The 15,404-nt window shown below is 41.0% G+C and overlaps 1 protein-coding gene and 1 long non-coding RNA gene across 3 annotated transcripts in view; one reads left to right on the top strand and one right to left on the bottom strand.

Annotated features, from left to right (window-relative positions):
* Window positions 1-15,404, bottom strand: part of LOC128343611 (contactin-4) — a 920,791-nt gene that overhangs the window by 357,094 nt on the left and 548,293 nt on the right. For both annotated transcript variants that reach the window (XM_053292988.1, XM_053292986.1), the window contains exons 5-6: window positions 7,632-7,758; window positions 5,091-5,266 (exon numbers count right to left, since the gene is read on the bottom strand). In XM_053292988.1, coding sequence (XP_053148963.1) covers window positions 5,091-5,266; window positions 7,632-7,758 — 303 coding nt within the window. The remainder of the gene's footprint in view (window positions 1-5,090; window positions 5,267-7,631; window positions 7,759-15,404) is intronic.
* LOC128343612 (uncharacterized) overlaps window positions 1-15,404 on the top strand; it is a 45,416-nt gene that overhangs the window by 27,310 nt on the left and 2,702 nt on the right. The window lies entirely within an intron of this gene.

Here is a 15,404-nt window from a genome sequence, read left to right as displayed (position 1 = left end):
GCATGAGTGTACAAAAAGGTCTTTACCTAGCATCTAAAAGAACAAAGTGATAAAGCCAGGTGAACCTCATTGGGGAGGCTATTCTATAAACGAGGTGCAACCACCAAAAAGGTCCTCTCCCTAGTAGCCACCCACCTTACCTCGTTTGGCAGTGGCACCAGGAAAAGGGCCTCCGAAGAAGATCTTAAGGACCGGATTGAGACATACAGGACAAGGCGCTCCCCCTCAGGTAACCCAGTCCCAAGCCATTTACAGTTTTAAAGGTTAAAACCAGCACCTTGAATTGTGCCCAGAAACGGACTGGGAGCCAGTGCAAGCACTGGCGTAATATACGCAAAATGTCCAGTTCCAGTTTATAATCTTGCAGCCCTATTTTACACCAGCTGCAGTTTCTGGACCATTTTCAAAGGCCCCACATAAAATGCAATGCAGTAATCTAAGTGAGAGGTTACCAGAGCATGAGTAATTGTGGCCAAGCTATCTCTGCCCAGGTACAGTCACAGTTGGCATATCAGCCAAAGCTGATAAAAGGCACTCTGAGCCACAGAGACCACTTGAGCCTCTAGTGACTGTGCTGGATCAATGAGCACCCCCAAGCTGTGAACCTGGTCCTTCAGGGGGGTCCTTCAGGACCCATCTAGAACAGGCTGAACATCATTCACCCGGGCAAAGGAACCACTGAACAGCAGTACTTCTGTCTTGTCCAGATTGAGTCTCATTTTATTAACCCTCATCCAGTCCATTACTGCACCTAAGCACCGATTCAGAGCAGTCATTGCCTCACCTGTGTCTTACGAGAAAGAGAGATACAGCTGAGTCTCATCTGTATAATGATGATACCTCAGGCCAAATCTCTGGATGACCTCACCCAGTGGTTTCATGTAGATGTTAAACAGCATCGGGGAAAGAATGTAACCCTGCGAACCTCACAGCATAAATGCCAAGGGGTTGACCAGTAATCCCCTAGCACCACCTTTTAGGAACAGGCCTCGAAGTAGGAATAGAACCATCTCCAAACAGTGCCTCCCACACCCAACTTGACCAGCCTATCCAAAAGGATACCATGGCTGATGGTTTCGCAAGCCACAGAGAGATCCAAGAGAATGAACAGGGTCGCACTCCCCCTGTCTGTCTCTGCATACGTCCCACAGGGCGACCAAGGCAGTTTATGTTCCAAAGCTGGGCCTGAAACCTGATTGAAAAGGATCTAGATAGTTGGTTTCCTCAAAGAGTGTCTGGAGCTAGTCAGCCATTACACACTCAAGCACCTTGCCCAGGAAGGGAATATTGGCCATAGGCCTATAGTTGTTTACATCTAATTAAGTAGCAAGTTACTAGCTGAATTAATGGCATTTGAAATTTTATCATCTTCCATGTGAATAGAATATGTGGTCAGACTGGTGAGTGACTTTCACACACTATATGTTGTCAGCAGTAGTTTTTCAAAGTGCTTGGTTTGAATAATAATAATAATGGATTGAAAAATAGCTTGGTGAATAGTGAAGTTTCTTTGATTTGTGAGACCTGGGATACTATGGAGCACCTAGATTCCAGAAGAGGAAGTCAGAAGTAGTATTTATGAGGCAATCTCCATGACAAACTGAAATCTCAAGTTATTAGTCTCCAATAAGCTGCTCATTTACCTATCTTTCACATGAGCACATTTTTAGCCATAGAACAAACACCGCCAGACCAAAAGAAGCTGATACTATATATTGTAAGTTATACTGGAAAGTGCAAGACTTTGCCTTCTCACAGCTACTAGTTTTCACTACCTATCATCTTTCAGTATGCATTCAAAGAAGTCTGGCATAAACATTGTCTTTCAGTTTGGTATATGTTTTAATTTTCAGGTTTACTGAGATGAATGCTGATATAACAATCAGCATAATCCATTTGCATAAATAAAGCGGTGGTTGAGAAAAAATAATGGAAGGATGAAAACATGAAGCTCACTCAAAAAACTAATCACATGCTTATATTGTTTAGTGCACCTGAAGGCTGTTTCACATCTGATTGCTCACATTTATTCCTCCTCACATACACAAAAGAATCTAACAATGGATGCCGTTCCTTGTGTGTGCATATTCACTAAAATAAAGCATATAACCATTTAAAACATGATGCACATCTCTACTCTGTAATGTGTGCAATAGTCCGTTGTACAGGGTTTGACAATTCCCAGGTATCAGCTCACCATTCACACTGTTATGGGGGCAGGCTACTCTCACATCAGTCCATCACATGCCTGAGCCAAACGGGTACAACCTGGAAAAGGAGAGAGCAATCTGCCACTACCTTGTTTCCTCACTCCTCCTCCTGGTCAGGTCCATCCACTGATGGCTTGAGTCAGATGGACACAACCAGGAAGAGGGATGATCAAGCAAGGCAGGGAGTCCATGCCTCTCATGAAACAGAGGGCATTGATGGGGTGGGTGGCAGGTTTACACACACCCACCCCGAAGCAGAGGGCAGTCTGGCTCCTAAACCTTCGGTCTGGCCCCTATAGCCAAAGAAAGTTTGCCGAGGCCTGCTTTAATATCTTACATAAACATCTCCAGCCATTTACTAAAAGGAACCAACATAAACTGAGATACAGTAACTTATAAAAATTGATCAATTATTTTATCTAAAGTAGATCTGACCCCATATACACATTGAGCCAAACTAGTTCCATGACGTTGTTTTATTTTGAAGAGGGAGAGTGAAGAGGCAGAATGAAGGAAAGCAAATGTTTCCTAATGTCACGAGACATGAAAACACCCCAAATTAGTTTAATTTCTAGGATATCTAAGTAGTACAAACTATATTGTTGGAAATGGAGTTCCAGTGCATCGGCCTTTTGCACCGACTATCCTATTGACCACTAGGGGCACTGAGAATAGATATAATTAGTGAGGTTTTCCTCACTTGTCCCTGCTTGCCTCTATCTATTAGGGATGTGCACAAAACCAGTTTGCCTGGTTCTCCAACAAAATTAAACCTGAAAATATAACACATCCGAACAGGATTCAAACCCGACCGGAAATGTTCAATTTTGCTCCCTCAGACAGGGGGCCAGGCTCAGCTCAAATTCGAGCTGGTTTTGGCTTAGTTCAAGAGTGGCAATGGGCATTAAACTACTACAAAACAATGGATTACATATTGCCATTGGCAGTTGTGGCAGCCTTGGGGGAGCTGTGGCAGCCTTGGGGAGGTCCCAGCAGCTCCCCCTCCCCCTGCCGGCCTCCCCCGAGTCTCCCATGGTCAGTTTTGCCTATTCCGAGGCTGTTTCAGCTCTATGTGCATGGTGGCCAGTTTTTGGGCTGCCATGCATGCACACGAGCCATTTGCGTGACCAACTAATATCCCCCACCACCATCAAACCGGGCCAAAATCAGCATGAGCGGTTGGGTTTGACCTCAGGCCAAACCGGGTCCAGTTCAAGGAACAGCATCCAAACCAGCCCAGTTCAAGTGTGAACTGTTTCGATATTGAACCGGTTTGCACATCTCTATACTCTATGACCCCTGCTTTGACTCCTGAGGTACTTTCTGAAGTGAGTCGGTCCTCTCCCTTTACTCCTAGAGAGAGGATGGAAACATATCTCTCTCTCCCTACCAAGTCTTGGATGCAGTTAAGAAAATGGACTAATATCATTGTTTCAATTTGTTACATGCACCACCAAAATTGGATGTGCCCCCCGCCCCCCGCCTCTATCTTTGTCATTTTGTTGCCTGGACAAGGAACAGCTACTGCTAGTTAGTACAAATTCTCTAACTTCAAGAATTATATACTGAGTAATGACAGTAAGCTCCCATCAAGGACTAGTAAGAAGGGCTTTCAAGGAGACTTTCAGGAAAGCTAGAGCTCCAACACCTTTTGTTTTAGAAATTATTCACAGGAAGGAACTTATCATAACCACTGTGTCATATTGTAGCAACCTGCTGTGAAAGTTGTTTGAGAGCAAGATGAGAACTTCCCTGCCAAACTCACAGGTAACCTAAGACACATACCGTATATCTATCATTTTCCACAAATAAATAAACACATAGAAGATGCAACAGAAAAAAAGTGTAATCCATTACTCATTTCTTCTTCCATATAGGAGCAACAGGAATATAAACTGCCAAGCCCATCAGAACTATATAACAGTTGAATAAACAAAATAACACTTTGCCTCCATAAACTTGTCCAATGACTCATCTAAACAGACAATCATGATAAGTCACTTCCACAGCCAAGAACCTTGATACTAACTACTTCTAGAAGTAGTTAGTATCAAAGTTCTTGGTGATGAAAGTGAACTAGATCTTAAATAATACTCCCTGATGAGACCATTTATGGCTCAGTTGAGCTCTGTAAACCAGTATTTTAAGAATATTTATAAATAATAAAATGATAAATTGCTAATCAGGACATATCAAATAAGTAGTTTATCACATGTATATATATTATAACACCACACTATACTTCAAGTAAGTAAGGACAAATCAAAACAAATGAGAGAAACATCATAACAAAAGTACTTCTATTTAATGATTTCCCCAATTTTTTAACCTTTCTGGAAGTATCTGACAGCTGGGAGAGGGGGGACCTTAAGTCAGGTGTTCAAAATGGAATGGTATGCAAAGACTAGCATGCAAATAGGTATGAGCTTTCATAAAGCATGTAAGGTCAAAGGGCAAATGCCATTTTTCACAAGTATTCCAAAAGATCACTACTGAATGCTTGTGAACAGTTCATAACATCACATACTATGTAAAAACTATCATTATAAGTTTGTCATTTTAAAGTTAGATTTGAATAGTTCTAAAATTCTAAAATGTGTTGAACACTGATACATTTATCGTGCTGATAATTTCTCATTATATACCATATATACTTTCTTCTTCTTTCATTCCAACCCCAAGTGAGAAAGGCAATCACATTCAGTTCAGATCTTGATGTTCTTCCAAAATATTGAACTTCCAAACAGATATCAGGATTCATTCTACACACCAAAATATATTCTAAATGAAATTATGTGCAATATTTCTAAAAGTCATCAATTGTACAGCCCTTTTAATACAACAGAGCAATATTTATCATGTGATATAATTGCTACTTACACGCAAACTGAAGTTTAGCTTCTCTGCTAACAATTGTTCCAAATGAGTTTGTTGCTATGCACTGGTATGTTCCAGCATCTTGAGTTTTATTGGGATTATTGATCAACAAGCTGCCTTCAACCACACTGTAGCGGTAATCCATACCAATGTCAACACTGGTTCCATTTAACTTCCACCTATAGTACAGAAATGTCAGTAGTTGAATATTGGTAACATTACAGGATTTTTATATTTTTATGAAGAATACAACAAAACATTTTTCTCTTTCTTTTCAAGCCAGCATGAAAACATAATTTTCTACACAAGACTGAAATGTTATAACATTAAACCTGATCAGTATACTTTCTAGTCAGTCACAGACATGACTTACATGGCTGCTGCTTCTAATGTTGATGCTCTGTGTGATTATTTTCACCCAATCATACAGCTCTAGGACTTGATCACCTAGTCCTAGTGCAACACCCTGCACTGAAAGTGCAGCCAACACCCCCCTGGATTTGCTCATTTCAAATGCAGAGAAAGAAGAAGTCATAATACTACAGGGTGAGGGTGTGTATGTAGGACCAAAAAAACAAATAAATCAGATTTTGCAGGGGGGAAACACTAGAAAAATAATTTTTAAATCACTCAGTTCCATACTAAGTCTGTTTCCCAGTTCTACTTTGGATGGGTGTTTATTTTTTCCAGTTCAGAAACTCATAGCAAATACTTTACTGAGATTTTTTTTAAGCATTGTCATCTTTATAGGCTATGATGGAGCATTTATACTGCTTGTAATAGCATATTTTCACACAGTAGCTTTAATTCATGGCTCTGCACACCGTTTAGAATTTAGGGCACTATAAAAACTAGTAGTTCAATTTTACAGACCTAAAAAATGACCACAAATTAGCTACTCCTTCTCTATTTATGGAGCTGCTCTAAACTCCTATATTATGATACTCCCTCTTTGATCACTGCAGAACAGATGCTTTATTGGCTCTGGACATTCACACCATAATTTTTCAGACCTGCTACTCAAAACTGAATAGCTGCTCCATGCTGCCTGATAAACAAGGATATTCAGAAATCTTAAACTCAGTTCTCAACAGCTCCTGATTTGGCAAAAGAGTAGCAACCTAAACCGATGTTATGATGCAGAGTGTTGCCACTGTGCGAAGCAAAGCATGATACATAAAGCATGCGTCAGCACTTTAGGGTAGAGTTAGAGGCTGTTCTCATGAGCAGCCAAGCCCAGGCTTGGCTGCCCGTGAGAACCGCCAGGATCCATCAGGATCCCAACAGCAAGCCCGCCTATGGAGCCTGTCGGTTAGCCAAGGTTAAGGGCATGAGTGTGCCCTTAACTTGGGCTAACTGCTTGTGTGCAAGAGCCGGCTGCTCCCAGCTGGCACTAGCATAGGAGCAGGCTTCTTCTGGCCGTTGCTGGGGGGATCGCCACAATGCACCGCACAGGTGGGGATTCCCAGGGACTGAGACAACACATCCCCACCCCTGCAACTCTGTGCTACCTGGGGCAGCAGCAAACCATCTGGGCACGCAATCCATTTGCCCAACAACATTTTGGAAATCATCTGTGGGGAATGTAAGGTTATGCTGCCTTCCTCCCCACCTGCCCTCCCAAACAATCAAGTGAATGGGTCCTGCATCAAATCATTTAAGAAAGTGGCAGAAAAATGAATGCTTAAGTTTCATCATGCTCCAGTCATCTCTCTCACCCCTACTGCAACTTCTCCTCCGCCTCTTTAAAGCCTGAACTCTCTTACCATGAAAGAATACACATTAAATAAATACTTTTTTTAAAAAGGCCTCTGTTCTCATGCCATTCCTATTGTTAGTTTCTGCAATTATTCCGACCTTGTCACTTTTCACATTAGGTCCTGTTCTCAGATGTAACCTTCCCACATTACCTTGACAATTAATGGACAACTGGTTTTCAATACCCTATATTAGTATTTCTCCTTCCTCTTTGATTTTCTGTCATATCTGATATACAAATGTTTATAATAATGTTTATTGTTCTAGATTATTTCTTTTACAATTTGTGGGCTACTTGGAGTGCTCTGTTTTTAGAGCTGAAAGGTGGGACTGAAATCTCATAATTAATAAATAGCACATTCACAACATGATCACATGCTTACAATTTAAATGTATTGGGAGCCCTGCATTTAGCTTACCTGTTACTAATTAAGAGTCTTGTGGCACCTTAAAGACTAACAAATGTATTGTGGTATAAGGCTCTGTCGGCTAGCAACAACATCAATGGATGCATGAAATGACTCTGTATCCGAAGTAGTTGCCACTGGACAATGAATATTTATGGCAGAATATATGTATATTAGTCTTTAAGTTATCACAATTCTATTTGCTGGTTTAATTCCTACAAACTAAGACAGCTATGTCTCTGAATTTAACATATTAACGTAGCCCTGGTCATCTGGTTTAGGTATAATGGAATCTTTTCCATTGAAAATAATTAAAAGAATTAGAATTAGAAGAATTAGAATGGTTTATTATCAAAGACTGGATAAATATGCAACACACCTTATAGTTGGCTTAGGATTTCCCTTTACTTCACAGTTCAATTTGACTTTCTTTTCCTCAGAATCCAGTGGAAAAATTACATTGCTTGGTTCCTGGATAAAAACTGGTCCATGCAGTATGTTGTCATCTGTAATATAAAGATAACAATATAATATATCTCACTATGTTTTTTATGTAACTAAAAACATCTTATTGTTGTCAACAGTTAGGAAATTTGTCAGATATACGTGTAGCAGCACACTACTGATATTCAACTGGTAGGTGATACCTGTCATTGGCCGGGCAAAGTCATTTTGTATAGACAACGCAAAGGAAAGTTCAAGAAATTAAATACTTATATATTTATTTTATTTGTAATATGTATGTGTGAGTGTGAATGTGTGTTTGTGTGTATTATTTATTTATTTATTCGATTTCTATACCGCCCTTCAAAAATGGATCAGGGCAGTTTACAACAGGATAAAAGCAAACCAGTTAACAATTAAAATCAAAACTATAAAAACAGAATAAAACCAATTAAACATGCAAACAGCTAGAAACCCTGGAAAACCAGGGCAACCATTTAAACCAGTTAGGTTTTAAGGGCTCTCCTGAAAGACAGTAATGAACTCAAATTACGGATTTCTGCTGGGAGTGCATTCCACAGCCCAGGAGCAGCTACAGAGAAGGCACGCCTCGGAGTTGCCACCAGATGAGCCGGTGGTAACTGGAGATGGACCTCCTCAGATGACCTTAATGTGCGGTGGGGATCATGCAGAAGAAGGTGCTCTCTAAGATAACTCGGACCTAAGCCGTTCAGAGCTTTAAAGGTAATAACCACCACTTTGTATTTTGCCCGGAAACATATTGGCAGCCAGTGTAACTGTTTCAAAACAGGCACAATATGGTCTCTCCGGGTTGCCCCAGAGACCAATCTGGCTGCCGCATTTTGAACTAACTTAATAGCACTTACACTTACATTTATATACCACTCTATAGCTGGAAGCTCTCTAAGCGGTTTACAATGATTTTAGCATATTGCCCCCAACATTCTGGGTACTCATTTTACCGACCTCGGAAGGATGGAAGGCTGAGTCAACCTTGAGCCCCTGGTCAGGATTGAACTTGTAACCTTCCGGTTACAGGGCAGCAGTTTTTTTTTACCACTGCGCCACCAGGGGCTCTCTTTCCGAACTACGTACAAAAGGCAGCCCCACATAGAGCGCATTGCAATAGTCAAGCTGGGAGGTTACCAGCTGATGCACAATTGTTTTGAGGTCATCCTCTTCAAGGAATGGGTGCAACTGTCGAATCAGCAGAAGCTGATAGAAAGCACTCCTGGCCGTGGCATCCATCCGAGATACCAGGGTGAGGCCTGAGTCCAGGAATACTCCCAAGCTGCGCACCTGCTCCTTCTGAGGGAATGTAACCCCATCCAGCACAGGAAGATCTAACTCACCCCTCAGATTCTGAGCCCCCACAATGAGCACCTCCGTCTTGCTTGGATTCAGCTTCAATTTGTTATCCCTCATCCAGCCAATTACTGCCTGTAGGCAGGCATTTAGAGAATGAGTGATCTTTCCTGAAGATGAAAAGGAGAAGTAGATTTGGGTGTCATCAGCATACTGATAACATCCAGCACCAAATCTCCTGATGAGCTCACCCAGCGGTTTCATGTAGATATTGAAAAGCATTAGTGACAGAATGGAGCCCTGAGGGACTCCATATAGCAGCTCCTGTTTTGAGGAACAACTGTCACCAAGCTCCACCATCTGGAATCTACCCAAGAGACAGGAGTGGAACCACTGCAAAGCAGTGCCCCCTATCCCTAATTCCCCCAGGCGATCCAGAAGGATACCATGGTCAATGGTATTGAACGCGGTGGAGGGATCCAGAAGAACCAGCAGAGTCACACTCCCTCTATCGATTCCCTAGTAAAGGTCATCCATCAGGCCCACCAAGGCTGTCTCAACCCCACAGCCCATTCTAAAGGCAATTTGAAATGGGTCTAGATAATTAGTTTCCTCCAAAACTGCCTGGAGCTGGTCGGCCACCACACTCTCAAGCACCTTGCCCAACCAAGGGAGATTGGAGATTGGGTTGTAACTATCCATCGCTAAGGGGTCCAGGGAAGGCTTCTTAAGGAGTGGTCTAACCATTGCTTCCTTCAGACAAGGAGGCACCCTACCCTCCCTCAGCAATACGTTTATGATATTAACTAGGCCACCTCCAACAATCTCCCTGCTAGACAGAAGCAGCCAAGTCGGACAAGGATCCAGAGAACAAGTGGTAGGCCGCACCACCCCAAGCAGCTTGTCCACATCCCCAGGAGTCACAGACTGAAATTGATCCAATCTAATTGATCCAATCTAATACTGCAAGAGGGATCGCTGGACACCTCCTTCATAGACCTTGCAGAAATAGTGGAATCCAAGAATACAGGAGAACTTGTTCGCAAAGAACCCATTAAAAGCATCACAGCAGAATGACTCCGGGGACCGATCTGAAGTAGAAGGAGCAGAAACTAAACTCCTCACAACCTGAGATAGCTCTGCTGAGCGCGAATCTGCAGTCACAATGTACGCAGACCAAAATCTCTTTTTCGCTGCTCGCACCGCCATCACATGTCTTCAGGTGGGTCACATTCTGCATACTCTCAGATTCAAACCAAGTACTCCTCCACTTGTGTTCTAGTCGCCTACCCAACCACTTCAGCCCCCGCAACTCCACAGTATACCAAGGGGCCATTTTTGAAGCAAGTCGGAAGGAATCTTGTCTACTGCCCTGATGAGTTCCCTGTTCCAGGTTCCCACCAGGGCATCAACAGAATCAGTGGCTGCACCAACATCAAAATCCTCCAAGGCCTTTTGAAATCCTACTGGGTCCAGCAACCTTTTTGGACGGACCATCCTAATTGATCCATCACCCCTGCAGGTGTGGATTGAGGCTGTGAAACCAATCTTAACCAGGTAGTGGTCTAGGAGACTCCAACACCAACTCAGCAACCAGCTTCGTCAGCTCAGTTAGGGAGTCAGTTGGGCAGCAGTATGGATGGTACACCAACAGAATCCTCAATCTATCCCTAGTTCTCAGCCTCAAAAAGATAGATAGATAGATAGATAGATAGATAGATAGATAGATAGATAGAAAGACAGATATAGAAATATAAAATTTTTATTAATCTGCTTGCAAAAGGGAAGAGAACACTTTGAAATTTGTAGGATTTTGACTTCAAATATTATTTATTCTATTGAATAATGACCATATATGGTAAATTCAAATCATAATTTATTTGAATCTGAGAAATATCTTCTCCTTTTCTTGGACATGATGCCATTTTGGAAGTATTGGTCTGATTACTGAGTGTTAAAATTCTGTTGAGAACAGTAAAAATTAAAATATGATGGTTATATTCAGAATTTCTTCTTTAAAAATACAAAAAATCCACAAATCATACCTGAGCATATTCTCTATAAAAAGCAGTGCATTTAGCTAATTTAACTGGCAAGATTATTCATGCAAAATGTGGTATCTGTAAGTCACTGAGTGGCCTTAAGTGGCGCAGTAGGGAAATGTTTGACTAACAAGCAGAAGATTGCCGGTTCGAATCCCCACTGGTATTGGGCAGCAGCGATATAGGAAGATGCTGAAAGGCATTGTCTCATACTGTGTGGGAGGAAGCAATGGTAAACCCCTCCTGTATTCTACCGAAGACAACCACAGGGCTCTGTGGGCACCAGGAATCGAAACTGATTTGACAGCACACTTTACTTTTACTTTAAGTCATTGAGAAGTATTGTTACCATGTCCACCTGTCCCAACTGTACCCCAGGGCAACCACAGACTAAATCTAGGCTGCCTGCAATGGTTGTATTGCTGTTTCTAGTAACAAGGAAACCTCTGCCTAAGTGCATTCCTTTTATTCAAGGAAAGGAAAAGCATAATTCTGGTCAGGTTTTTCTTGAGTTGCACCTAGGTTAATAGTGGAATCAAAGAGAGACTAAGAGTTACCACTCTGACAGTCACATCCCCTGAGCATTCTATTCTAGAGAATGCTAGAATAGACAAAACTCTAGAGCACTGAGATTGGAAAGCAGTTTCCCACTTCTAAGGAGCAGACACTCATATAAGCCAAGGAACCAAGGGCATCCTCCATCCTTTAGATAAGACTTTTAGATTCAAGCAAGTGAGTCATGCTGAAAAGCAGTGTTTTCATCACCCCTCCAGATTGCCTCCCTGTGGAGGAAACCTATTCAGCCTTTTATTTTAAGAGGAATGTCTGAGAGACCACCCACAGGAACATTTTTAGGTCCCTCCACCGCTCATGCGGGGAAAAACAAACCCAAACAAACCAACAACAGTACGCTCATCAATAATGAGATCAGAATTCTAGAAGGTAGAAAGCGCTCGACCCAGCCACCCAAAAGGATATAAAAACTCTTTATGTTTAGCACTTCATTCAGGTTTAGCAATTCATTTGTGGTAGGCTCCAGTTCAATATTCAGCCTTGAGCATTTAGTTGGTTTTGCCCGCTAACCCCTATTTGTATGTGCCTCACTGTTCCTATGGATTGAGGTTACCCACCTCTCTCTTACACAACTTCACTCCACTGGAAACCCAGAGTGAAAAAGTGCCTTCTGAGGATGAATCCTAGAGATTCCCAAGCCTGAAAATCTCTGAGCTGAAATCACTATTTCAAATCACTATTTTGGTATTCCTTGCAAGCTGGGAACTTAGCTGCCTAGAAATTCTACTCACCAAATGAATCTCCTATCTCATCACTCCAGCCCAAAACAAAGCAGCTAGGCAGGTTACTACCGGCATCTCTCTCCCCCAACCACACCAGCCAGTCCCTACTGCCTGCAACTGTATCCCCTGTCCCTCAGTGCAAACTTGTGAATGCATACTGGAGGCAACTCTACCATTCTCAGAACACTGATCCCCTAATGGAAGATCACTGTCAGCAAATCTGCTGAGGCGCTAACCTGCCAATCTTTGAACTTCAATAACATCTAACCTTGCATTCAAAGAATGTGTCCGTACTCTATTGTGCCCTTATGAGTACTCTAACATAAATGTATCCTATTCACAGCTTTGCTGATGTCTTAATTTATTAGATGACTGTATGCAGGTTTGCACTAAATAAAATTCTCCACATTAAGCCAAAGCATAGTCACAAAAGGTATAACTATCAGGCTTCAGAACAAGCGTGGTAACAATATGACTTTACTTTGCAAAAATTATTCAAAATATATAGCAGATAGGGAGAGAGGATAAATAAAAATCAAGGAACCTGGCTTCAATACATATTCCAAAAGTATTACATATCTGTCCAAAATGTATACAGTGCAGACAGACCAGAAGATAACAGCATGGTTAACAGAGTCAAGGAGGTCTATTCAAAAAGGGAATCCTTAATCAAATGAGAAATATGAAGAAGCACAAACCTTTAAGAACTAATGTAAATTGGCAATAAGATGGAAAATTCCAAACTTACAAGTAAAAAACCCAAACAAACAGCAAAATCTTTAAATATATTATAAAGAGGAAGTTAGCTAAGGAAGCAGTTGAGCCACAATTAAATTGATACCCCTGATATAGAGCAAGTGATCATATTTTGCAGATTACGTTGAATTTACAAAAGTTGAAAACTCAAGTGGACTGTGAAGCACTTCAAAAAAGTCAGTCCAAACAGGAGACAACTGTAAATAAGATTCAATGTAAGTAAATGTAAAGTGATGTATATTAGGACAAACAAACAAATGGAAGAACCCCACAGGAACTTAATGTATTCATTGCTAGGAAAGTTATTTTGGAATCTTGATGGATAGCTCAATGAAAATGGCTAGTATCAGAATCCCTTTATGATCACATTTGGAGTAATTGTACAGTTCGGGTCACTGCCATCTCAGAAAGGAAATTGTAGTGCTGTAAAAATGCAACCAAAATAATCAAGGGATTGCACCAGCTTCCTTACAATGAAAGACGTTTGGGGCTTTTTAGTTGGGGGTGGGGTGGGATCCAGAAGGGTTCTGCTGGATCAGAGCAAAAGAGTAATCTAGACCAGCATCCCATTTCAAACAGTGGCCAACCACATGCCCCTTGGAAGACCAGAAGTGAAACACATAGGGAAATAGGTACTAAGGTATCTGATACTGCCTTAAGTATGAATGTATTTGATACAGTTTTAAAAGTTCAGTATCCCTGCGGGCAACATCCATACTTGGTGAATATATTGTCTCCCAGGGCAGGAGTTCAAGGGTTAGCCTCTGTGCTGTGACAATGGATGCCAGAGCACACCTCAGCTCATTTTCAGCTTTGGCAATACTGGAAACCATACATAAGCCCAGATATAATATTTGGGCTTGTGTGCTGCTTCTGACATAGCCTGTCTACCTCCTCCTGAAATCTAACTGGGGAGAAGGTAGGAAAAGCAGAATGACTACAGCCATGAAGGCGAAATGACTTGCATACACTCTCACATGACCAGTCACAGCTGTTTGCAAATCTTTATTTAATCAACAATTGGATTTAAATTCATATCTTTTTACTGATTTCCCACCCTCCACCTTATTTCTATTTATATATGCTCTTTAAGCATATATGGAGTACATATATATAATTAGAATCTATATTTTTTAAAAATACTGTATTGTTTATTTCTAACATTTATAGCCTTTCTATCGTAATACTTCTGGAAGCTGACAACAATCTAATAAAAATACATAAATAAGACAGTGATCAAAAAGTGACATCATTGAAATAAATAAAGGTATATCATTCCTAATCAAAAGTTAAAAACAAAAGCAGACAGATAATTTAAGAAGATACATCCAAGAGATTCAGCTAAAACAAACAACAGAATTCCATTACTTGGTGTACCCTGTAGGTATAGCATACTTGCATACTGGTTATATCCCAAGTATTCCTAGTGTGAGTGGAACATCTTACTCACATAAGTTGCCTGTCTCCCCTTTCCAGTACAGCCTCCTGAATCCCCTGAAAATCTGCTCCTGAGGGTGGCATGCTATTCAGAGGATGATGGCATATGGTATGGGGGCGGGGGGCTGTATCAGAAAGGAGTGATTGGTAAAACATGGAAAATATCATCTCTTCCCTTTGTGTGAGCAGAACTTGTTCAATTCATGCTATAAGCTCTTAGAAGACAATCCAATAACTTGAGTGAGCAATGAAAAGATAACGAATTGTGCAACTAGTACAAAAACTCCATGTAAACCATCTAGGAATGTGAATTCTTACTCTATGTCTACCCCATTAATAATAACAATCATTTCAAAATTTGCATGGCATATAGCATGAAACCTGAAAAACAGGCCCTCACAAAGATTTTTAAGTTTTCAAAAGGGCTCAGGGTCATTTAATTAATTCATGTCAAACAAGTAGATTGCATTAAAAACAAATCACATCAGAAATCATTTAATGACAGTTCAAGAGTTCAGGTCAGTGTCTACATATGAAAATGCCAGCAACAGTCACCTTTTAATATTTGTCTTTTAAACAAAGAAGTTATTTCTCCTACCAAGACAAAGGGAACCCATTGAAATTATTATTTGGTTTGAAGAAAATAAATTACACGGGCTAAAGAAAATGAGAAATTCTGGGAGCAGCTGTCAGCACAAAAGCAGAACAAAGAGAGGAAGGGGAGAGAAATGACAACAATACACAATTAGCATTATTTAACTGGTAATTCTTTTCCCCCTTCCCCCAACCCCTTTAATTATTGCTACTGTGCAGTTGAGATAACCAAGTTCATAATCTGTTTAGTCTGCAGCC

Source organism: Hemicordylus capensis, chromosome 2 (assembly GCF_027244095.1).
Source record: "Hemicordylus capensis ecotype Gifberg chromosome 2, rHemCap1.1.pri, whole genome shotgun sequence".
Lineage (NCBI taxonomy): Eukaryota > Metazoa > Chordata > Lepidosauria > Squamata > Cordylidae > Hemicordylus > Hemicordylus capensis.
Note: the sequence above shows the minus strand (reverse complement) of the source record. Positions and strands in the feature narration are given on the sequence as shown.